This window comes from Poecilia reticulata, chromosome 4 (genome assembly GCF_904066995.2).
Source record: "Poecilia reticulata chromosome 4, P_reticulata-male-v2, whole genome shotgun sequence".
Classification (NCBI taxonomy): domain Eukaryota; kingdom Metazoa; phylum Chordata; class Actinopteri; order Cyprinodontiformes; family Poeciliidae; genus Poecilia; species Poecilia reticulata.
Window position 1 is genome coordinate 19,305,605 of NC_088833.1, and position 23,451 is coordinate 19,329,055.

The window sequence follows — 23,451 nt, forward strand, 5'->3', positions numbered from 1 at the left end:
TTATAGGACAGCTGAATTTATACTTAGAAAATCCACAGAGGTGAATTCCAATTAATAAAGTACTTCAAAAAGTGAGTTGTTGCCCTGGATTTTATTACAAGGCAACTAAAGAGAGCCAGATAAAAATCCACTTTTTAAAATATTTTTCATGTTTCTACATGTGTATATCATTTTTCTTTGTCATCTGTCTTCAAAAACTTTTTTCTGAGGATTACCAAAACAATTCAGGAATTCTATTTTACTGTAGATCATCTCTAAACATTTACCTTTATTCCTTTCTTATCTAAAATACTTGAGGCAATAGTTATTAATCAAGCGTGTGAGCATATTTTCTTAGAAAGGCTTGAACATGTATATATAAAGGAACTAGGCTGGTTTAAATCTGTGTGACAGATTCCAGTTCCAAAAACAAACTGGAATCTGTCACACAGTCTACTCCTACATCAGGTCTTCTGTTTCCTTTTGTGTATCTGCTCTGTCTTCTCAAGCCACGAGTCAGTCGTGACGGATGGCCACTCGTACAGAGTCTCCGGTTTGGCTGGAGGATTCTTCCTGTTAAAGAGGAATTTTTTCCTTTCCGCAGTTGCTACATGCAAGCTCGGAATTGCTGTAAAGTTAACAACACAACCTGAGAGATTATCACTCCTCATCCAGGAGGAGTGAATGCTGCAAGACAATGGTTGGGTGCAATCTGCTGGGTTTTCTTCGACAGATAAACTTTAAGCTCATTTGAACAAATGAACAGAGATTAGCGAATTGTTTGACAGCTAGAAATGACTTGCGTGTGAAGTGCCTTGAGACATTTTATCTGAATTGGTGCTACATTAATAAACTGAATTGAATTAAAGCTTTAAATACAAAAACTGGAAATATTTCTTATTTTCACGTGTTGAAGTCTAAACCACTTAGTACTTGGTGGATAAAAAAAAGATCTAATTTTTTCTGCTCTTCTCCTTCCTCAAAATGATACATTTTGGAGAAAAGAATAATCAGTTTTGCAAACACATCCTGTGGGATTCATTAAATTTAGATAAGTGAGTGAAACCAGTAATGGATTGTTGCAAAACTAAAACTGAAGTAAGTTGACTCAGTGCCTTGCACAAAACCGATTTCTTGACTTGCAAAACTGCATTCTGGGACACAGCATGCATGCCAAAAGACGTTTATCTCCTGATGGAGCAAAAACTATTTTTCCAAACTCCTACCTTTGAAATTCCATGCAAAGGATAAGTTAGTGAATAAATACAAATGAGAGAAGCACACATTTTAAGGTGGAATATAGTTTTATTTAAAACTATCCAGGTTGAAGACCATAGACATAATCTACAGGCTACACCTAAGCAAAGATAATATAAACAAGTTGACACACGTTAAAATGTATGTGAAGCTTATAGACAAAACTGGACACTTTAACCTGTTAAAACTCTTAGTTTGTTTAAATCTTGTTTATATCTGTGATGCTCGTCTTGCTGTGCAATATGTATATTAAAAAGAGGAAAGGGCAGAACCAAGCACCACAACCAATATCTGTTGTTGTTGACTCTTCATCAAAAGTCAGAATTCAGATCCCAAATTATGCCACAGTCAACTTTACTGTGTTAGACACAAGCTGGAAAGGCAGTGGGATTTGGGAACTGTTGTACTTAGTGACCAAACTAATATTAATTAGCTATAAAGGGTCAAAACAATAAATTTCCTCTCATTTTGAACATTCAAATACCATAGCAACATATTCTTTAAGAGAGGCTGTACAGTATTGAGTGTGAGAGAGATTTAAAGAGTTACAAGCTGCTATGCGTGCTGCTAAACCTTTGATTACCACAGCTACCACTGCTATGTATGTATGGCGGCCATGTTGGATTTTGAGGTCAGACTTGGCAAGAACATTTTTTTTCATTCCAAGTCAGTATTCTGACTTCAGGGGGCATTAAAGTTGATACAATTTGGATTTTAGACAATTCAGACTTTATTGTCCAAATGGAACAATGACAACTAGATCGGATTTTCTCCATCTTCACTTTTGTCTCTGTCTATTTTACATCTAGCCTGTGAAATTAGTAGTCTGTCTGATCTATTTTCAATCCAGCAGTGATCGTCACAAAAGACTGGCCCAAAACCGGATTCCAAACCTTAAAACGAGAAAGCGAATGGAGATCAAAATTTGAGCAGAGCAGTTTTACCAGCTTTAAAAACCCAGTTGAGCCTGTCACTCATTATCACAACAATAACAATCGTTCTGAAGACCAACCATGGCAACTGTCCTAGACCGGGTACTGAATCAAATAGACAAGCCCGAGTGGCTGAAACACAACTATGGAATTAGAATTATACAGACGTAAAAGTACACAAGCAAAAACCTGCTATATATATATACACTCACAATCATCCTTTATAAAGTCTCATAGCATTAGTAGATACAGTATTTGTGGCTCATAGTGGCAAGCAGATGTGATTGCACAGACAAACTTCAATAAAACTGGCATTTCCAGCCTTGTACAAAGTGTATAGAAAGTTTATTTTACGCATAAATAAAACAGCCTTTTCAAACGGCCGTCTTGTCCTTCTTTGACTATTCGTAAAATCAAACAAGAAAATTAAACAAGAAAAAGAAAAGTTGGTGGTCAAACTTTCAACCAATGTCTTGAGCAATATAGTGGTAGCAGTGTGGTGCATCAAGTCGCACTGAACTGGAAGCTGTTAGCATCAATAACTTTACCGCTGCAGTCCAATTTGTCCCACATGAGGAAAAGTAACACGAGGAGAAATGACTCCCAAGCTTTGTAAATTCAAAGAATCAGTTTTAATACAGCATATCTATTTTAAAGAGCATAAAGCATGTGCATAGATGCATCTCAATGATTTATAATTATATTAAATGGCAATTTAGCTCAACATTTACATGCAAAAAGTAAACCTTGTTTTATATAGATATATGACGCAAAAATGCTAAATTTAATGATTACGGCTTTTAGCTAAAAACAAACAAAATAAAAACAAAACAAAGTCAGTCTTAGAAAATGTTAAGTGCTAAAATACTCCTGAACCAGATATCAGTATTGTCTCACCCAGGCTAAAGAGAAAAAATATTGAGACTATTGTCAAGTGGTCTAAAATCCATCCCAACATAACATTTTAGAGCATTTCATGCTTTTGTCTGAGCTATGCAGAGATGCAGATTTGAACCTCCTGCAGGACCTGGCACCTACTCACACTGCCAGAAGTACTGATGCCTTCTTTAATTACTATGGTATTACAGAGCTGGATTGGCCTGCAAGTTCTTGCCTGATCAAAATCCTATAGAGAATATATGAAGGATTTTCAGGCGAATGACTGAGACACATGGCTCAACATTGCAAACGGGCTGAAAGCCATTAAAGCAGCCTGGGTTTCCTGACAACCAAAAAGCCCCATGCCACATTTCAATGATGCAGTTATTCCTTTAAAATGAACAATGACCAAATTATACATATACTGTAGAATATGGGAACGCATGGACCAACATCTGTTAGCCGTAATCATAAAAATCGGTTGAAAAAAAAAAGAAGTTTGAAACATCACTGTATTTGATGAATCCATACGAGCTTAGCTCTATGATCTGGATTACTTTATTAAATTACCTGATCTAAGAATTTCAAGGTCATTGAGATGCACCATGTGCTTTAAAGCATCATCCGTTCTTAAAGGTTCAGTTTCGCGTCACTGAAGGTAATCCTTTATTCTTAGTAAAGTCTAGTCCTGCATAGTATCAAGTTGTTGCTCATATTGTTTAGTGAAAGTTAAGACAGATGATTACCAATCTGAGGGCACAGCGGTGTGCAGATACACAGTTCCAGCTACATCAACTTGTGCTACATTGTCTCGTCTCGTGAGCAGTTTAAGGTGCGCTAAAAATGCTTGCTAATACGTAAACCAAACCATATCTTTTACACACGTTCATATTTGAGCTGTAATTCTCTCTCACTGCGAACAGGTCAAATCTTTACACACAAAATTGAAAAACACCGGAACAAATGCAAGCTTCAGCAAGCAAAATTTTCTAACACTACTTTACTGTTTTTTTAATCACTTTGAAAAACTACTTGTAGAGATATCGGTTTCTTTCAGGTTGATAAAATTGAATTTCAGCCACATATTCCAATACCAACCTGCGAAATAAAGCTCGTCTTACAGAATAGTTAGCTTACTGGATATAAATGAACAAATGCAGATTTCTCAGAAGCAGGCAATAAGGAGGACATCAGAGATTTTTTTTTCACAAGTTTGCAATAAGGCACACACTGTACCTTCTGAGTGTAATGTGTTTGCGACAATATGAGCAACAATTATTCTACGTGGTTACACTGAACTACAGCTTTGCTACAGTGAGTTTGGAGTCCTCTAAATGCAACTTCAAGAAAGATGCTTGGAAGGCAATGCACTCTCTTCTCCTTTACAAGGGAAGCAGAGGTTATTGTGTTTTCCTTGACAGGGGCGGCGTCCCGTCTTAATCATTCCAGTGGAGCAGATGCAAAGTGAGTGGTTGAAAAGGGAGAAGAGGAGCTGATGAGCTCATGAAGTCAAAAATAAAAAATAAAAAATCGGAACGTTTCCAGAATTGGAATCGAGACTTGAACTAAAAGCAGCAGACCGCACAAAGGGAGCTGCGGCTCCTGCGTCGGGAACCTATTGCACAGGTTTTGGGTGTCTGCAGGCTGCAAGCCAAGGGAGCCGACGCCTCTCTTCACAACGGGCCGGGATCGTTGCGGTAGCCGCAGTGGTTGCCGTGCTCAGCGTCTGCAATCTGCAGGCTCGGTTTCCTCTCCGGCTCCTCGCAACTCCCCGCGTCTGGGCTCGAGCCATGCGCCTGGCGCTTCTTGAAGAAGTCGGACACAAAGCGAACCTGCAGCGTGAGGCGACAGGAAGGAGATCACTTAGGAGGCACTTTTCTCAGGAGAAGATGAAAAAATAAATAAACTTAAAAAAAGGCAAGGCTGGAAATTGTGATTACATCTGTTTGGAAGGGTCTGTGCAGCGCCGCTAAGCGACACGCCAACACTTCTACGGACTCGTGTGTGAGAGGAACTCGCAGAGAGCACGGCCAACTTCTGAAGGTATAAAATATTGCCTCACAGGGTCTCTTTTTGCACGCAGGGAAGTGGAGGCCAGAGACATGCATTAAGGCTACAATTAATCAAAAGTGCATACACTGTGCTTCTGCACAACTTCAACCAGCCTGGCTGGTTGAAGCGAACAAATGGACATACTGGCAGGGAATCGTGACACGCCATTGATGTTTTACAATCCTTCAACTTCCAAGTTACTGTCGACATTTAATGAAGCTAAAAAAAAAAAACAACAAAAAAAACGCTTCATCAGTGATTTTCAGCACTGGAATGAGTATTATTAACGGTAAGTGTTCCATATTAAACATCTCACCCTGTTTGGTTTTCCGATCATATATTCCCCGCTGTGGTGAGATTTAACATTAGGATGTCATTAGGTGAGGTTGAAGTTACATCAAAAGGGACAAAACGTCAAAACGCGAGCACGTTTCAAGCAACCCAGACAAGATCAAAGACGAAGGGTTCAGCTGAGTTATTAGCTGCTGTTTTGGGAAGTCTGGCGCGTTACTTGTGTTTGCCTTAATAAGACGTCGTCGTCTAGGAGACTCACGTTGAGCACGGCAACGAGAGCTCCCTGCAGCAGCCCCACCACCACGTCGCTCCAGTGGTGCTTGTAATCAGAGACTCGGGTGTAACCCACGTACACCGCGAAGGCCACCAGGAAGAACTGGATGGTGGGCCGCAGAAGTCTGGCCCACTTGGCCGCAAGTCTGGCCTGCACGTAGAGCTGTGATGGAAGAATAAACGGAGAGAAAGACCAGTTAGCAAATCCGAACAACAAGAAAGACATTATAAAAAAAAACAAACAGCTTTTGATATTTATTTTGATTTGCTCAAATTTCACCAATTTACTCTCTGACCAGAGAGAGTGGCCAGCTCCTGACGTCATGCAAGTCTTAGATCGGATCCTGCTTCAGCACAGCTGAATAAATGGTTCAAATTATTCCTCAGAATGTCATCAAGGTCTGCAGAGCATTGATGAAGCAGGTTCTTCTGTGCTCCCTCAATACCATCTCATGAAAATATATAACATTTCTTTGTGTGTTGCTTTTGTTTCTCGTCTTTATTTTCATGCATTTGACACCGGTCTGCCAATGGAGCTGGAGATTGAAATTAGCCACCCGTCAATAAATCACTTACTGTAGTTTTTAAGTGGATGTCATGTGGGCACAAAAAAAAGTAAATTATGTGAAAAATGTCTGTGTGCCTACTTCAAAAGTAAAACAGTCTAACACGAGAACACGTGTTGAAGACAAATATAATTTATATCCACTGTGGATGAATAAACCAGTAAGTGCCGCAGCCTTTCTGAAGGAAACGGTGGAAGCCAACAAATATACACATCTGGCAGCTGCATAAAGTTTCTTCTCAGCTGCTGTTGAAGGTGTAATAACTGGCATCACACTCGCGTCCTCCTGCCACAAGGCCATACTTTACACTGTAGGACACTTTTTAAAGCACAGCCCACAGGAGACACATATGAAGTGACTGCTCAGCTCTGTTCTTTATGTCTGGAAGTTCGTCAGGTTTCGCTCGGTTGCAAACAGCACAACCCCAATCGCTTCGTCCTTTAGCAAACATCCGGCTTGAGACCTTCTGCCCCATTGTAGATTTTGATGGATTTAAAAGGCATACGGCATAAAAAAAATCTTGTTTCAAAAAATGGCCGCACACCTGTTTGCAGCAGCCTCACTTTCTTAAAAAACAACAACAAAAAACAGAGTTTTTAATGCTAACATGAAGGATTTGTTAAAGCCTGGGATAGGGAATATTAAGGCAATGAAATATGGAAAATGGTGGACAGCTTGCTTTTGAGGTGGATCCGCACGAGTGAGTGAGAACGCACAGAACGCGATGCGGTTGAGGCTGAGCGGCAGCGCCATTAGCCGAGCTTAGAGCTGACCTTCAGGAAACAACCACACCAGTTATCTTGCTTTGGTTTGTCCACTGGATGACAGGGTGGATTATTCACAGCTGCAAGTAAACAGGCACCATGTTCTCCCACAGAGGTAAGAGACTGCAATACAAACTAAAGAACTGGAAAATGGAACACAAACTTCTTATGAAATAAAATTCTACAGATGTATGATCAGTTCCCCTCTGCTCATTTCTCCTCATGAACCCCTGCCTTTTTTTTTTTTTTTTTTACGTCTATACTGGTTTAATCTGGCTTCAGGGGACTTTTCTACTGTTCAACAATTGTCCATTGATAACACATCTGCAAACACAAGCATCTGGGGACTGGAATGCCTGATCCAAAAGCAGGTGTTTGCAGTCCGGCGCTGAAAACAGAGATATGTCTGCACTGTTTTCACAAAAAAACTCAAGGCTCCACTTACCGCCAGGAAGAGCATACAGTACATTCCAAAGGAGGAGTGTCCAGAGTAAAAAGATAATCTATGAAAAAAAGAAAAAAAATTGTATTAATCTTCTAGAGAGTTTATCGTTAATATCTTTCAGATTGTTCTTCCATTTTCCTGCACATTTATTACCATACATAGGCACTGTGAATTCAGTTACAAACAGGCAGAACCTCAATATGTTATTAGGCTTTAAAGCATTGGGGTGATATTGAAACCTGAATAACCATATAAATGTATGGGGTAAATATGCCTGTCATATCTGGAAGATGAGATGGGAGTTGGGAAGTGAAGAGCTTTAGTTTTTAAAGCGCTTCTAAAACCAGCTCAATCAGCCATTTATACAGTCTTATGTTTGATCTTTATTGCCCATTGCCTTCTCCCAGTTATGATAAAAATTACAGTTATAATTGTTGTCCTACCTCGACTCTGTGACTTCGTGCAACTGGCCTGTGCAGTTGATTTCCAGCACGTATCCCGTGCAGTTCTTCGGCGCGCATACGGCCATAAAGTTAGGCCTCGGACGGCCGATTGTGAACTTGGCGATGTCCGTGAGCGACTGGCTGACAGTTGCTCCAAACACAAAGGTTCCCACCACCTTGTAGAGCGCTGCTACATACTGATTAAACTTTGAATTTGAGTAAATTAAGTTTTTGTGGACTAGATAAGCTTCTCCAGAGGAGATCTGTGGAAAAGTAAAAAAAAACAAAACATTTTTCGTTCAATTAGAACTACTTTTTAAAATCTTTTTTATATTCACATCATTTCCTTAGCGCACCATAAGCGTCACCATATGTTTTTTTAAATGGCTGTTTATTTTGTATAATTCTGAGAAAAAGCTTACAATAATGACAGTGCAGGTGATGGTCATGACTCCCATCATGCTGTGGGAGATGGTGTCTGGTTTGAGCGGGTACTTGATGCTCTCGTCGTCACAATGAATCCCCCGTTGATGAGGCTTGAACCTAACCGTCAAAATGATGGAGGGCAGGGATGCTGAAACATAATCAGAACAACAGAACAGCGGATTAGGCGACATATTTAGGAAAATGGTCGTTTCTGAAATGAGACACTGCTCCGTTTTGCTGCATTGCACGAAGTGGACAGAATGATGACAGGGGGATACATTCATCCAAATACTTGAATGTCACTTAAACAATTAACGATCGTCAAACAACTTGGTGTTCCAAAAATCGACAATCCCAAATTAGGGCTCTGGATTAACATAGGCCTAATCCCTACTGAGAGTTTTTGGGCTGCGCTCCATACCAGGAAACCTACCGATTCAAAATTATATTAGAGACGGATCGGGGATGAAAATCAAAGCAGATTATATCCGTTTTTTTAAGAGGAAAATTTCAAGAATGAATTTTTTATTTAAAGTCTAATTTTTACAAGCTTTCAGACATAACACCCCTTACTATGCTGGAGGAACAAGAAATATTTAGTTGAGTCTCTGACTGTTTACTTGTATTCCTTCTTGCAAAGCTGAAATGAATTAATAAAAAAAAGAAACAAAGAGGGTAAAAAAAAAAAAATCACAATTCTGGTAAATTTCGGGTTGAGATTCCATACAAAGAAATGTTGAAAATAAACAGAGGGAAAAACATTCCTGCCATCAGTTGGGTGTGTCTATAGTGAAGGAAATAAATCATACAAAAGACGGTTCTGAAAAGTCCAAAAACTCCACCATTTCCAAATGCTTTAGTTGTGTCTAAAAATAATACAAAGTAACAAGCAGAAGCACGGAGAGTGTGACGTCCTTGAGTCGTTTGGAAACATATACACCCACAAGAGAAAACACATCAGCATTTCCCAGCTCTAACGTACATCCGTATCCGTTTTGTGCTTTTCACCACCACAATCTATTACAGCTGCTGGGAATTATAACTGCTGTTTGTCTAATGCTGTACCCTTCCTCAAGGTTACAAAACGGAGTTGTGGAATTGTATGACTAGAGGAGAATCCCAAAGGTATGTGGGTGAAAGGTCTCAACCTCAACAACTCCAAAGACAGAAATCATTTATCCAACCTTGGGCTTTAAGGAAGCAGTTTTGTTTTCTGTACTTTATCTCAACTCCGTCTCTTTAGAAATTCCCGGTTTTAAGAAATGACATGTTTTATTTTGTGGAATTTACTTGCTCACATTTTCGATGTTCGTTGCATTAGCCAGAGCTAGAAGGTCTTAGCCCTTTGTAGGAATGCAATTCTCCACTCCAATGTCTACCGCCGAGGTAGTGTCAGGGCCACTGGAAATACCAGGCAGCTGCGTATTAAATGAAAGAAAAACAGCAACGAAGAAGCACTGGCTAAACTGTGGAAGTGCACTTGCCAATGGTATTATGTTCCTTTGAAAATTTGTGGAGTGCACCCCTCCCATTCCTCAGAAAAATGTCTGCAGCTGACATAATTCCAGCGAGTTTTCCAGTGAGGCTGACTGATGAGAAGCTGTGAGGAGAGAGACCGAAAGGAAAACACACTGAAGTGAAGCTTTCTGTGTTTAACTCCACTTCAAATGATGGATGGGTGGGTGAACAGTCCAATAAAAGCAAAAAAGGAAGACGTAATAGTTTTTTTATGATCACGGAGCCTTAACTTAGGTAGAGGAATCAAATCTATTAAACTCTATAATGCGATCATTCAAAAATCCAACCTTTGTTTCAACTTTAGCGCGCCAGAGGAAAGTAGCGATTGTAAAAACATGAATTAGGTTTTTACCAATTGGATAGTTAGCCATCTGTAATATCTGTGAGCTGCGCAAAATCAAGTCAGAGAAAGCATAACGTGCAAGAAGACACCAAAAGGAAACAGAAGTTGATCTACTGCTCATTTTAGGGAAATGCGACACATCACTTCACCAGAAAAACCTGCTCAATTGCTTTTAGGAAAGCAAAACAGTGAATCAGCCAATCATATGGGTTACGAAACCAAGTATTAATCAGCAAGAAAAGGGAATCTAGGGATTTTACAATGCCAAATGAATTAGTCTGGGTATTTCACAAACTATTGATCTGGGATTTTAATTAATAACCATTGCTTGACTTTAGAGAGTGGTATGAAAAAGAGAAATATCTGCTGAGTGGCAGGTGAGCGGAGAAAGAGTTCTTGATATCAGAGGAAGATAGAAAACACAGTCTAGAATTCACTGAGGCAAACTAAATTTACAGGTTGGAAAAACGTTGCCTGATGTGACGAGACTCAGATGGTAGAGTCAGAATTTGATGTAAACAAGAATGACTCCAAGCTAACGTCAGGCTGTTCTGTATTCTTTACACACTGCAGCCATCTGGAGTTTTCTTGCTGACCACTTCCATCCACTTGTGCCCACAGCGGATGATGCCAACCCCAACCTCATAAATCCAATATAACTACCACATATAACAAAAATCAGTGACAGCTGCAGTAATTAACAACTTATTTGCACCTGTAAAGTTGAGAAAATCCCACTGGTTTCCTAATTTGCCACCTCAACACAACTGGGTTGCGTTCTCTTTAGTTATATATTAAGAAATTAAGCTGCAGCGCAACACGAGGCTCAACTTGGGCAGTGTGAATTTTCTTTTCTTTTTTTTATTTAAGGAGTTTGTTGTATTACAGTTTTTCTTCTTTTGCAAAAAAAAAAATTTGATGCATTAGCTCCTGATTATGACTAGTCACCGTCTTTTCCTTTTTAGGGTGAGACAAAAGGATAAAAAAAGATTTAAATAGAAGGCTTGTTTGTTCCACATCAAAAATAGATCCCAAGAAATGCTAATGCATCTTCCCCCCATGAGTAATTAGCACAATGTTCTCCACATCCTGAAGATAAAACTTGCTCTTAAATTAATGCTGATGGACTTTTTCTCTGGGGGGAAAACATTTTGTGGAAAACCACAGAAAGTTATTTGCCCATTTGGTACTTTTACAGCAATTAGCCAGAAGCTAGCTTTAGAAAAACAGGATATTAGATTACCGCTTAGAAATTTCCTCTCTGGTTCATCACACATTACAAGTGCAATAATGGATAGATTTAGTAGTAACAAAAAAACCCCACATATCGAGGCTTTAGCTGGAATTTTTTGCATTTCTGCACTACAGGAGATGAGCAAGGTCATTGTTTTCCAATGGACCAACTGCAAACGTCTCTCTTTTACACCATAAAGACAAAATACAGAGGATGCTTTTTGCTGCCAACAGAACAAATACAGCGCTTAACTGAATAACAGGCACAAAAGTATGACTGAATCCTAGAGCACCTGAGCTTATAGAATAGTAATATACTCATAAATCTATTTCTGATACCCTCTTAATCTTGTTTAGACATGCAGGGAGGTTGGAGCTGAGAGGAACATGCAAAGAAAAGCTTGGACTGGGATTAAGCATTTCTTGTTTTACTGATAACCATCTAGCCACCGCTCCACACTCAAAAAACATTTGTAAACCATAAATTATTGTGGAAACCTAAATTTAGTCTGCATAAATCTGAAACTACATAGTTTGTTTGATTTTTTTTTTTTAAACCAACCACACTTTCTTGCAAACGGCAGCTGCAACATCGACCACCTACAGCAATACGAGAACCGCTACCCGGTTTGCACATTTACACCAGCCATGTTGTAGATATGCGACCGTGGGGTTGTAAACTTCCCCAAATTTTCCCTCATGGAACCAGTAAAACGCTGTCTCAAGCAACCACATCCCAAACGTTTAGTCAAGTCTGCAATACTTAGCCGAGACCCGGTTTCGGGCACAGCAGGAGGGAACCTTGATGTAAATTTTACTGATGTGGCTTTTGGAAGGCGGCTCGTTCGTTTGCATCCTGCAGCCTGTTTCCAGCTGGAAGGAGCAGAGAGAGCTGTAAAGAAGATTAGCTCATTTTCTTGTGCAAAGTTTCCCATCAGACCCAGATGAGATCCAAAGAATAATGTTATGACAGTAACTGCATGTGATCTGGTTTTACAGTGTTTAAATATGATGGCAGAAATGAATACAGTGCCCCTGGTACATCTGGTAAACAGCCTTTAAATTAATTGAGTAGAACTCCCTGTGACTTGTTTAGTTGCTTTAAACTGTAATAATGACTCTAATCATAAAAATAGGAACGTTTATGTGAGCACATAAACATTGCTTGAGTAGGCAAGCATGGAAAACATAAATGAGTCTCTGTTATGCACACAAAGGAAAGTAAAAATGATTAAATATTTGAAAAACTTGTAAGACGTGGTGATCATCTCAAAAAAGTGCAAACAAAAAAATGGATATTATATTACACATATATAGGACCATCATTTGTAATCATGTGATGTGTTGCTTTTCCACATTAATAAAGTATAATTTGCAGTAAAGTTAAATTAAGATTTTTCATGTGTAAACTAATAAATAAACTGAGCTTTAGGTTCAGCGAGACACCAACAACAAAACAACTGAACTAAAACTTAGAGACTGAGAAAGTTAGAATGAATCACATTTTCCTCTTCTGCGTTCAATGAACTGTTTAAAGCAACAGAAACATAAAACTGGTATAATTTGTTCCTTGAAATATTCCCCATAAAACACTTTTGTCTTTCCAAATTTAATGTATTACAAAGTCAACACACCCTTCAACCTTAAAAAGGTATACAACTTAAAAAAAATTATTCAGATAATTTGAAAAATTACCTAAATTTATTGGGATTACTTAATCCCCCCCCCAAAAAAATAATCTTGTAATTTATCACCGAGTATTTTTATAATAAAATAATCTCAACAATTTCATGTAAGGGCAAAGAATTGGGGCAAAGCTATTTGGACATGCATATGCATATTACATAAATAGTTTTTAATCAGAGGTACGCCACCCACAACCCACATTCGTTTTGTTTTTGTATTTAACTGGCTTACCAGTAATTGTGCAATAATTTATTTCATTCTTCTTTGCTCCAGCACATCATGAACCGTGTTTTATGAACCTGCTATAAAAGTTCCAACAACAAAAACGTAAAAAATTTTTTTTATCATTTACCTTTTGAAGGATTTTGTTACTCATAAATCTTCAGTAAATATCATCTGGTTCTGGTGAGAATCGTTGCTGACTGAGGAGTTTGCACCAACGACATGCTAACGTCATCTGTCCTTTCCATTTTGATATGACTCATTGATATTTCAGCTGAATGGTTATTTGATATAATACTGAATTCCTTTATTCCATAGGACCTGTTTTGGCGAATTTAAAAAGCAGCCAGACATTCAAATGCAAAACACAGATGCAAGTTTCAATTACACTCCATTCCAAGTGCTCCAAAAATCATAAATGTAAATTTTGGATAGATAAAATCTGATTTCTTTGCATAGGTAGCTGTGAATATGTGTTTGCTCTTAATAGAGGTGATGAGAACACGTGAGGGACACTGTGGCAAGAAAATAAAAATAAAAATTCCGACTGACATATGGCTCTACATCGGCCAAAACTTTTTTTCTTTTTACGCAGTGTGGGATGTTTGCATTGACATAATAAAAACAAGCTGAAAATGGAAGGTAAGCCAAAAAGGAAATGCTTGTTTGACCAGATATTAAATCAGCAAGCTTTAAAAGGTTAGCGTCAGAGTGACCTATGCAAGCAAAGTCAATGCAAGTGTTTGTTTAATTATTACAGCACGGTAAATAGCACCATGTAGCTGAGAAAAACACATATTTTAGGCAACACAAAGCTGTAGTTGCTTCACACTTCAAAAACCTGCTAGTCTGGAGCCATTAATCACTTTTTCAGGCAGGAAAAGGAAAGTGAAAAGCTTCAAAGAAAAGAAACCTGTCTGCAGAAACAGGCTAACTTTTTCTACAAATCAACCTCACAAAAGTCTGAATAACTTTTGAATATGCATTTTTACCAGTAAGTCATAGGCTAATGTTTGTTTTGGTTTCTTTAATGCTTAATAAATCCCCCTAGCAAAGCATGGATTTTCCCAGTTAGACACACCATTTATGGACACAGTGAAGTCAAGACATCTGGCATTAAAAAAAATAAAATAAATAAATTTTTCATTCTCGTTTGTACATTAGGCATCTCCGTGTCACACTTCGGCTTGCAAGTCATAAATTACAAGTTTGCTTCTAATTAAAAAGGCAGAGCGAGTGTGGTAAGTTCTGAAGGTGTGTGTGTGTGTGTGTGTGTGTGTAGCATGTCTCAAAAGCATTGGACCCCTGTGGATAATATCTGCATAAGAACAAACAAGCCAGTCTCTTGAAACGCAGACATACACAGATCGCAGACCAAAATAGACCCACTGGCACAAAACGGGCCTCCGTTTGCACCGCGACACAATCCCACAACCCAAACGGACGTTTCTGAAAGGCAGCCTCGACTTTAAAGAGCAACTCTGTCCGAGTCAGACTAAACTCAGACTCAAATGTTTCTGTACTACATACAAGGTGCAGCGGGTGCAGGCCGTTATTCAGGGCAGAGGGGAACCTTTTCTCTGAACACCTGCTTTGACAGACTGAACTGCGGTCAGAAAGCTGATCTACCGTCTGAAAATTTTAATAAGCGTGGCGGGGTGAAAACCACTTAAGTTTAAAAAACCACCCTTTAAAGCGTTTGGCTTCTCTTTTGAGAAACAACACGTCTTTTTGTTCAGACGGCTGCAGATTAGTTGATCCAAAGTGAAGAGGCATCGTCCAAGATGAAATGCTCATAAGGTGTTCATGGGAAGTGTTGTCCATTCTTCATCGAAGCCCACGCGTCAAGTCAGACGCTGATGCTGGAGCAGGAGGTCCGTGCTGACGTAGCGTCATATCAACACTTTCAGCTCGAGTTGTTTTTGACAGAAAAACAGAGTTTGTATCAGCAGTGTTTTGGAGAAAAGCAAACACGCTCTCAGCGTAGTGCAAAGCTTACATTCTAGTCAAACAAACACTTTCAGAAGAGTTTAGGAACTTAAAAGCAACTCAAAGTGAAAATATTGATGTGTTCTATTTGTTTCATTTTTTTAGTATTACTAAAACATCCATAATTTTGTGAGAAATCCTAAACCTTTAACTGTTTATGCAAAATATTAGTCATCTATAAAATATTCTGGTATAAAAATATAATTATTCTCTTGGTATCCCAGAGAACTTAAGCTTTACAGCGGCTGACAATCCCTAAAGCTCACCAACAATAAGTTTGGGAGCTGAGGAGAGCTCAGCTTTCTCTTTCATGCTTTCAACAAATGTCAAGTTATGCTTTCTTCTTCTTCTTCTTCTTCTTCTTCTTCTTCTTCTGGTGTAAATATAGCTGCCTCAGTGGGTGCTGCTTTATTTAGCTGATGGATGTGCAATTATCCAGGACCACAATCGCAAATGTGAGCCAAACTAGAGGTTTCTCACATCCTCTCTCTGTTTATTCGCCTGTCTTTTCTTTCTTTGTCCTCTGTCTCATATCCACTTCACTGCCTTGTTTCCCTTCAGAGAACAGAGAGGGAGACATCTTGAGTCAAGCTGCCATGTTGATCTGAAAGTTGCTACAGTGCAACTCACGCATATACTCCTCTGACGTAAGCGATTGCACCTGCATGACAATTCCTTTCCTTCATTTGAAAAACCTATTGTCTGGCTTTTCACTTTACCCAATTTCAATATCTTTGGGTGTGTGTGTGTGTGTGAGAGGTCTGTTCCCATGCCCCGGGGGTTGCCCCGCTTCATCTAAGGCTTTCCTTCAGGGTCACAGCTGGAACATTCACCCCTCAATCCAACTCCCTCCACTCTCATTTCCTGCCTTTTCCACATGAAGGTCACCAAATGAGTTTCCTCTTTCTGGATTTTGTTTCCCCATCAGCCTTCTTTTCTTTTGTTTGCCCTTTTCCTTGCGACGCTCGCCTCTTCTCATGTTAAGCCATTTCTTCCTTTTTAACTTCTCATTCCCAGATTCCTCAGCGAAACCCTCCAGTCCTTCGACTCCCACAGAGAAGGACTGAATGAGGCTCAACACTCCTTGTTCTTAATCTGTTTTTGCATCTTCCTTACAACAGGAAGTAACAGTGAACAATTATCATCAGCTGATGTTGCACTTCTTAAGTCAATTTGCAGTCAGAAAAGAACAAACCCTCCCTCTCTCTCTCCCTCTCTCCCCGTCTCTCTGCAACCGTCTCCCGGGACTGACTCATGTGGAAGGCATGTGCTGAATCTACAACCTCTGTCGGCGTTGGCCTCCGAAATTCCAGTACGAACGAGGAACGCCCAGCCTCGCCAGTCACACCAAATCCTGCCGCCGTCACGGCCCATTCTTTTGTTTTTTTAATCCCAGTGTTTGGCTCCGTCCATCATTTCCGCATGCTTTGCTGCAAGCGGAGCAGAAGGAGACACAGAGCTACGGGCGAGGTGGGCAGACCAGTGAGAGAGCAGTTAAGATCTGTGCCAGCAATCAAAGAGTCTGGCTTTGGAGGGGATCAAAGAAGTAGGCCACACAGGTTTATTCCTAAACCAGAATGGTCTGTAGGAGGAGTTTAGAGTCGCTGTGATGTGTGAAAGTGCACTGCATGGTGATGAACTTCTCTGGGAAACCCCCCCCCCCCAAAAAAAAAACACTGCTGACTATCAAGAGATTTATATCCTTTTTTTTTTGGTGTAAAGGGAGTTTAGTTTCTCCTCTCTTATAACTTTAGACGACTGTACAAAAAAATATCTTAACCGTATCAAAAACCGCTTTTCAACAAAAGTGCTGATGAGATGACTGTAGACAGGGTCGAACCATTTGCTAAAAATGACACAGCAATAATGTGTATTTATTAATTCTCACAACAATTATCAATAAATATCGATTCGTAGCTGCAGATTTTTTTTTTTAAATGTTCCACTATCATGTTTAAGTTCAAATGACTCAGACACTGCAGACTCACTGTACTGTTGGCCTGAGCCACTAAACAAAATAGGCTTTGGCTTCAGCCGGACATTAAGTGGGATTAATTTATAAACGTTTTATACATTTCCACCAACGATTTTGAGAACAATAAAAAGCTATTTGACGCTTTTTGTTTTCATACGCTAAGTGCTTAAGTGCTTTTTGTTACAAAGAGCAGTTTGGAGCAGATTATGCAGCCGGTTCTGCAGAAGAAGATTGTTTATAGAGTTCCAGTAAAAACTCCAACAAAAGGAAGATAAAGCAGTCCGTCTAAACTGACTTTTGAACAAACTGATGTTTCTCCCCCGAATCTAAACACCGAGCTCAAGAAAGCATTTAAACACAACCACCATGCAGAAACAAACGGACTTTGTGACTCCAGTTGTCAAAGCTTAATTTCAGCACTTTGAGACTCTGAACAAAGACCTGGATATAAATAAAAAAACTGCAGAATTTTTGCAAGCTTGTTTATCAGCTTGTAAACTCATAACTTTGCTCCTAAAAAGCATCTTGCTGCTTTCCTGAGCGCAGATATACAGTGGACAGACAAAGAGTCCCACTCAAGAACATTATTTTAGTTAGATGTCAATACAAAATGAATAAAAAATAAAAACCCTAACCCAAAATTAGGACATGTATACTACATACTCTACATATACTCTATTGAACACAGTGTATGATCAGATCTTTAACCCAGTGGGTGTAAGTTTAGTTAGCCCTTGTCCAGCTATTTGCTGTGCTCTCATATGCTTTTGTTTTTCCAAGCAGAACTGCACAAGAAGGCAATGGCCAAGCTCAGGCTTACCAGACTCAAAAGCTAGGCTAGAGATCTGAAAATCTGAGAAGTTCCCCCCTGCTGGTCAGTGATAATAATGCAGACAAAAGAAAAGATTTGCTATTTAAATCCATGCTGAAATAGGCTTTGTCAGCAACTTTTGTTCTTTGGACCACCCCACACTAACTTTGTTTAAAAAAATAAATAAAACATCTCAGGAATTTTGGTTGTTTGTCTGAGGCCCAGTTTCCATGACTGTTGCTCCCCTGAGGGAAACTATTCCCATAATGCATCCTCACTGCCTTTTCTCTGGAGAATGCAGAACAATGAGTCGTCCCAACAAAGCCACGTGACAGGCCTTGCTTTCCGAGAAATGCAAAAAGTGTTTCAATATCGAACTCTCACAAAACAACCAGAATACTTGTGCCATGTGAAGATAATAAACTTCACAGCATGACACACTTAGAAAGGCTAAATTGTTTAAATTTGCATGTATATCTTTAACAAAATGCAAAAGGAAGATTTATAATTCTTCCATTTCATGCACCGAGGTGTCCAAATGATTACAAAAACATGAACAAAACATGTACACATTGAAACACAAAGGGATGCATGTGGGATGTGGCCCAGAGGAGATATGATCTCACAACTACTAGAGCATCTTTTTACAAAGCTCACTGCAGAACGGCTGCAGAGGCTGAGTCATGCAGCAATTAGAGCAAAGATCGCTCCTGTGACTCCTCCACCTGTAGCGCTGCATCTGCACGACCTTAAGCTGTGGGCAGGGAGAGGTTGCAGCTCGTCTGTATTCTCTGTGCTGTGGGCCCACACCCTCTTTGTGATTGTGCTGAGCATAAACTCACCCATGCACGGAACATGAGAGGGGGATGGGATACATGCTGAGGAACGACAGAAGGGGAGGAATAGAGAGAGAGAGAGAGAGAGAGAGAGAGAGAGAGAGAGAGAGAGAGAGAGAGAGACTACTTCAAAACAAACCTCACAACAAGTAAGACGGCAGGACTGGCAGATAAGGAGCAACTTATAAGTCAAAGAGAGTCGAGATCAACGTCCCACTGTAGCCTTTCGCTGCGTACGTTGCCGTTAAGATTAATAAGCAGACAACAGATAATCCAGTCGTGTCTCATCACTAGCTGTTAGTTTGATCTCGACAGGAAAGGGTGTGATTATCAAAGAGCAAATTGCTATCATAGCTGCTGCAGTTTGGGCTTTCTCAACAAGAAAAGACTGTTAAAGAGGCGTCGACACAAACCACAAAGCTGGAGGTAATCTCGGAACATCTTGGATCAATCGTGGACTGCGGGAAAATGGAAAACTCTCCAAGCCCAATTCAAAACTCAGCTTTTGTTTATGTTAATGGTCAGCCTAATTACAAGACCCGTCGAGCGGTTATTACACAGCAGCGGCGACCTCATGTAAGCTTTAGGTTGGTTGGCTTGGGAGATTGCCAGGGTGGGTGATGTGGGTGGCAAAAGCGAAGCGGGGTGAAAAATCAAGGGTGGGATACAGGGGGAGCCGGACTGGGCCGTCCGACCCAACCCAGACGCTAATACTGGACATGTGTTCAGAAAATGTCTACGGTCCCAACCACTTAACCTCCACACCGGGAAATCATTTTAAAAAGCTACGGATGTGGAGCATCATTGCTACCTTCATCCACAGGAACAGGGAGAAAAGGATGAACTAACAGACAGTGAAATAGACCAATGGCTTTAAAGGCATAGTTCAGATTTTCTAATGTGGAAATTAGCAGTCAGTATGTGGCCTGCAGAAGACAACGGTCTGAAAGACCCCTTTTTGGATAAACTAAGGTCAGAATTCATGTTGCGAAACCAATCATCTTAGCCTTAGTAGGCCAGGAGCACCATCTGATGGAAAACTACTGCTGCATAAACGCAACATTCTCTTAAAGCACCAGACACGACTTAACTTTGGGTTCAAAGAGTTTCTCAACTAAACTGACTTTAAAATCTCAGCTTTGCAGCAGATTGCAGATCTGCTGTCTTCAGTAAATAATATGACATAAAACAACAAAATAAAATGTTAAATTCATAACTGTTAAAAAAATATGGTGGTGGAAATTGTTCTCCAATAGCATTTTCACAGATTACAATAAAGTTTTGAGTAATGAAATCATTTAAACGTGGCAGAAATCTCCATTAGCATAACCCAGTCAGAGGTTCTGGTGGATTCGTTTCAGTAATACTGCATTTCCAAGTTTCAAATTGGATAATCCAACATAATGTCCTTTAAAGTCAAAATTAGGTTCAATAAAACCTGTGGTTTTAGAGTAGCCTTGAGTTTGAAACCTAACATGACTGCAGTGCAAATAAAAGCCACCAAAATAAGCCGTTTATGTGCCCTCCAGATGGTTTGCATCTCATTAAACAGAGGCACAAATAGCACATGAACTAAACAATTTCAATTCAAAATGCCATACTAATTTTTCCAGATTTTTGTTTCAATTTTTCTCATTCTACGTGCGATCCATTCATCATATATGCATTGAAACGCTTGACGCAAATTGCCTGACTAAACACGTAAAAGGCAAAAGCCATGGAAACCACACACTGTTAAAATAAACAAACAAAACAACAACAAACAGCACCGCTATTGCCCAATGTGAAATCCCAGTTTGTGGCACTCAAGTAAAATCTGCCCATTGAAAATCTGCTTCTTATTACGGTTTTCCAGTCACAGAAATGGATGAATCTCTGGATTGAATATTTTGAGGCACGTTTGTTCTGATCTTTGTGGTGGAGGCCGTCTTGGTTTACAAAGTTAAAGAAAAAGATGCATAGTAAATCGCCATTGATTGGCGCTCTTGACGTGAACAAGAGATACGACTCTTGTGCACAAACATCAACTTCTACTTCCTGTTAATTATCATGACCTGACCTCTAGCCTGACCAGTGAGATTTCGCTCGAAAAAAAGTTCTCACTTAAAGCACAGTGTTTGCTTTCTCCCCTTGACTTTGATTGTCTCCAGTGGTTTATTTATTTATTTATTTTTACCAGGCCAATCAGCAAACAGAAGGAGAAGTTGTGAACAATGATGTCGATTTTCTGCGTTGTTTTTGGAACTGCAGTCTGAAATGGCAGCGGAGGAAGTGAAGGAATCTGTTCAGCCTATGCTGGCTAAGCTTCCAAATATTTAATGCTTCAACAATTGTAATAACATGAGAGGACACATGAAACAACATGGGAGATTTGCACAAGTTCAGCTATAAACATTAACAGGAAGAAGTCATGTATGCATGTTTTTTTTTATAGATGTGGTCGTATTTGGAGAAATGATTATTTCCTGAGTTGGTACATCTTCACAAAAGCACTATCTTACAGAGGGCACAATCTAAGTGAAAGGAACTGACAGCTCATCACTGCTCAGGTGAACCCAGATAAAAAAAAATTAAAAAGATTAAAAAAAAAAAACCCTGAACAAAAACAAAAACAGTACCTCATCAAAATATGATCACAGTGGGGAGGCTTGATCCTGCTGAGGATTTCTCCTCTTTGCTCATCTTATACGTTTATTTATCTTTTAAGAAATGTGTCTTGATCTGCCTGGGAGCTCTCAGGACTAACTTGAGTGGAAATTCTACAAATTAATTTATATGTCACGATTCATTTTCTCTTTCTTTTCGACCCCCCACATTGTTAAAGAAATTAAAAACTTATCTCCTGGTTCATTGCGTCAGAGCATTTTAAGTCCTTTTGCATTGTTTTCTAAATCTTAAGGTTTTGGTCAAATTTCAATTTTTGAATTTCGTGTTCCTACGTCCCGAGTTACATCATGATTACCTTCATCTGTATTTTTTTTTTTTAACTTTGTTTTATTAAAGAGGAAATGATAAAAAAATAACTTCTGCCTGCATGTAGTCCGAAAAAACATCCGTGTGCTGGGCTGCAGCGGAAGCCAAAAGAACCGAGTAGTAATTGGTTCAGCATTGTTTGGACGATTCTTGGCAGACAAAATATTTAGGCAAACGAGGAGTACGCGGTGCGCGCACAAGCATATCAACATTTCCATAAATAAACATTGAAGTTCACGCAGCTCTTTAAAGTTTTGGGGGGCGTTTTTTATTTATTTATTTATGTTTTTTTTTTTTTTTATTACATACTGCCTGAACCACGTCCAGCACAGATCTACAAGAATTCACTCACGTCGTTCACACAAGACGCTTCTTGGTTTATTTTTATTTGACCAATTTACCAACACCAGTTTAAAACGTCGCTGCTGCCGTTACGTGCACAGAAAGGGAATTTGTAGAAAGAATCTGCAGTCAGAGTAGAGAGATCTGTCTCGCAGATGAATATTTGCTGACAGCACGGAAATCCAAACCTCAGATAAAATCAGCGGAGACCAGAGTGACGTGTTGTTAAACAAGTTTTTCATAACTTACCAAGCAGAACGCACACCACGTCCATCGCCACGCACAGCCATTTCTTCATAAAATCGGACATCTTCTTCTTTTCCATTAAAAAAATAAATAAATAACATAAAATAAAACTTTTAAAAAATATATCTACTTGCTCAAAAGAGTAAGCAAGTGCATGTGCGTCCTCTCTCGCTTTGAAATCAGATCTATAGAAATAAACCTGCAGAACTGGTTCTTCCGGGATCCGTTTTTTTTTTGTTTCTTTCCCACTACCTGTGTCGGCGCTGGCCGCAGAGGTGCGTGACTCCTCTGGACCTCTCACGGCGCGTTTCTGAGCGGGAGACACGGAGCGAGGTTTCTGAAATCCGGCGCCCCTGAGTGCGCATTACTGCTCTGAAGGAAGAACCCGAGGCAGCAACGAGAGCCTCCAAACTTCCTCGGCGCTGGAATCGTCCCCGAGTCTGGAGTGTCAGCTCACACCGTCGATCTGCTTCTGGGCCCTCCTCCTCCTCACTTCCTCCTCTGACTTCAGCTTTTTTTTCCCCTCCACCTTTTACACACAGCGACCAATGGAGTGTAGGAAGAAGCTTCCCAACTTTTCTCTCCTCTGCGGTCAAGAACTGAAGCAAAGACGCACAAGACTGAAGCAAAGAGAGGAGGAGGAGGAGGAGGAGGAGGAGGAGGAGGAGGAGGAGGAGGGATCAGTGGGAGCTGCAAACTGGGTTAAATCAGCAGTCAAAAGTGAAGAGGCAAAGGTCTGCAGCCTCCCCTGAACTAGTTTATCTGTATCGCATTCACACTTTTGTCAGATTGTGACAGGACTAGACAGACTGTTGCTTTAATTAAGGATATAGGAGTTTTATATCACTTGTATAGTTTAACATAAAGAACGACATTGCTGTATGTGAGATGACATTGTCGGTATGAGTCTGGTATGTGTTTGTGTCCAGTCCCATTTACTCTGTTCCCTATTAATAAAATTCACTTG

The 23,451-nt window shown here is 39.8% G+C and overlaps 1 protein-coding gene across 2 annotated transcripts; it reads right to left on the reverse strand.

Annotated features, from left to right (window-relative positions):
• Positions 1 to 1,264: 1,264 nt before the first annotated feature.
• On the reverse strand, positions 1,265 to 23,271 carry plpp2b (phospholipid phosphatase 2b). 2 transcript variants are annotated; one of them, XM_081606438.1, is made up of 7 exons: positions 22,737 to 23,270; positions 22,488 to 22,554; positions 8,307 to 8,458; positions 7,885 to 8,147; positions 7,442 to 7,499; positions 5,653 to 5,829; positions 1,265 to 4,879 (listed from the first exon to the last, which is right to left on the reverse strand). In XM_081606438.1, the coding sequence occupies exons 2-7, from the start codon at positions 22,546 to 22,548 to the stop codon at positions 4,721 to 4,723; spliced, it is 870 nt and encodes a 289-aa protein (XP_081462564.1). In that variant the 5' UTR covers positions 22,549 to 22,554; positions 22,737 to 23,270; the 3' UTR covers positions 1,265 to 4,720. The 2 variants fall into 2 exon arrangements, with proteins under 2 accessions (XP_081462564.1, XP_008405178.1); XM_008406956.3 differs by having other exon boundaries at positions 22,488 to 23,271.
• Between the last annotated feature and the right edge of the window lie 180 nt (positions 23,272 to 23,451).

Excerpts from the sequence above, each read along its gene's own strand:
- plpp2b (XM_008406956.3), bottom strand. The coding sequence starts at position 22,563 with ATGGAAAAGAAGAAGATGTCCGATTTTATGAAGAAATGGCTGTGCGTG. Across the intron at positions 8,148-8,306 it reads TCACCTGCACTGTCATTATT|ATCTCCTCTGGAGAAGCTTA; the intron begins GTAAGCTTTTTC and ends ACTTTTCCACAG. Across the intron at positions 4,880-5,652 it reads CTCTCGTTGCCGTGCTCAAC|GTTCGCTTTGTGTCCGACTT; the intron begins GTGAGTCTCCTA and ends CTCACGCTGCAG.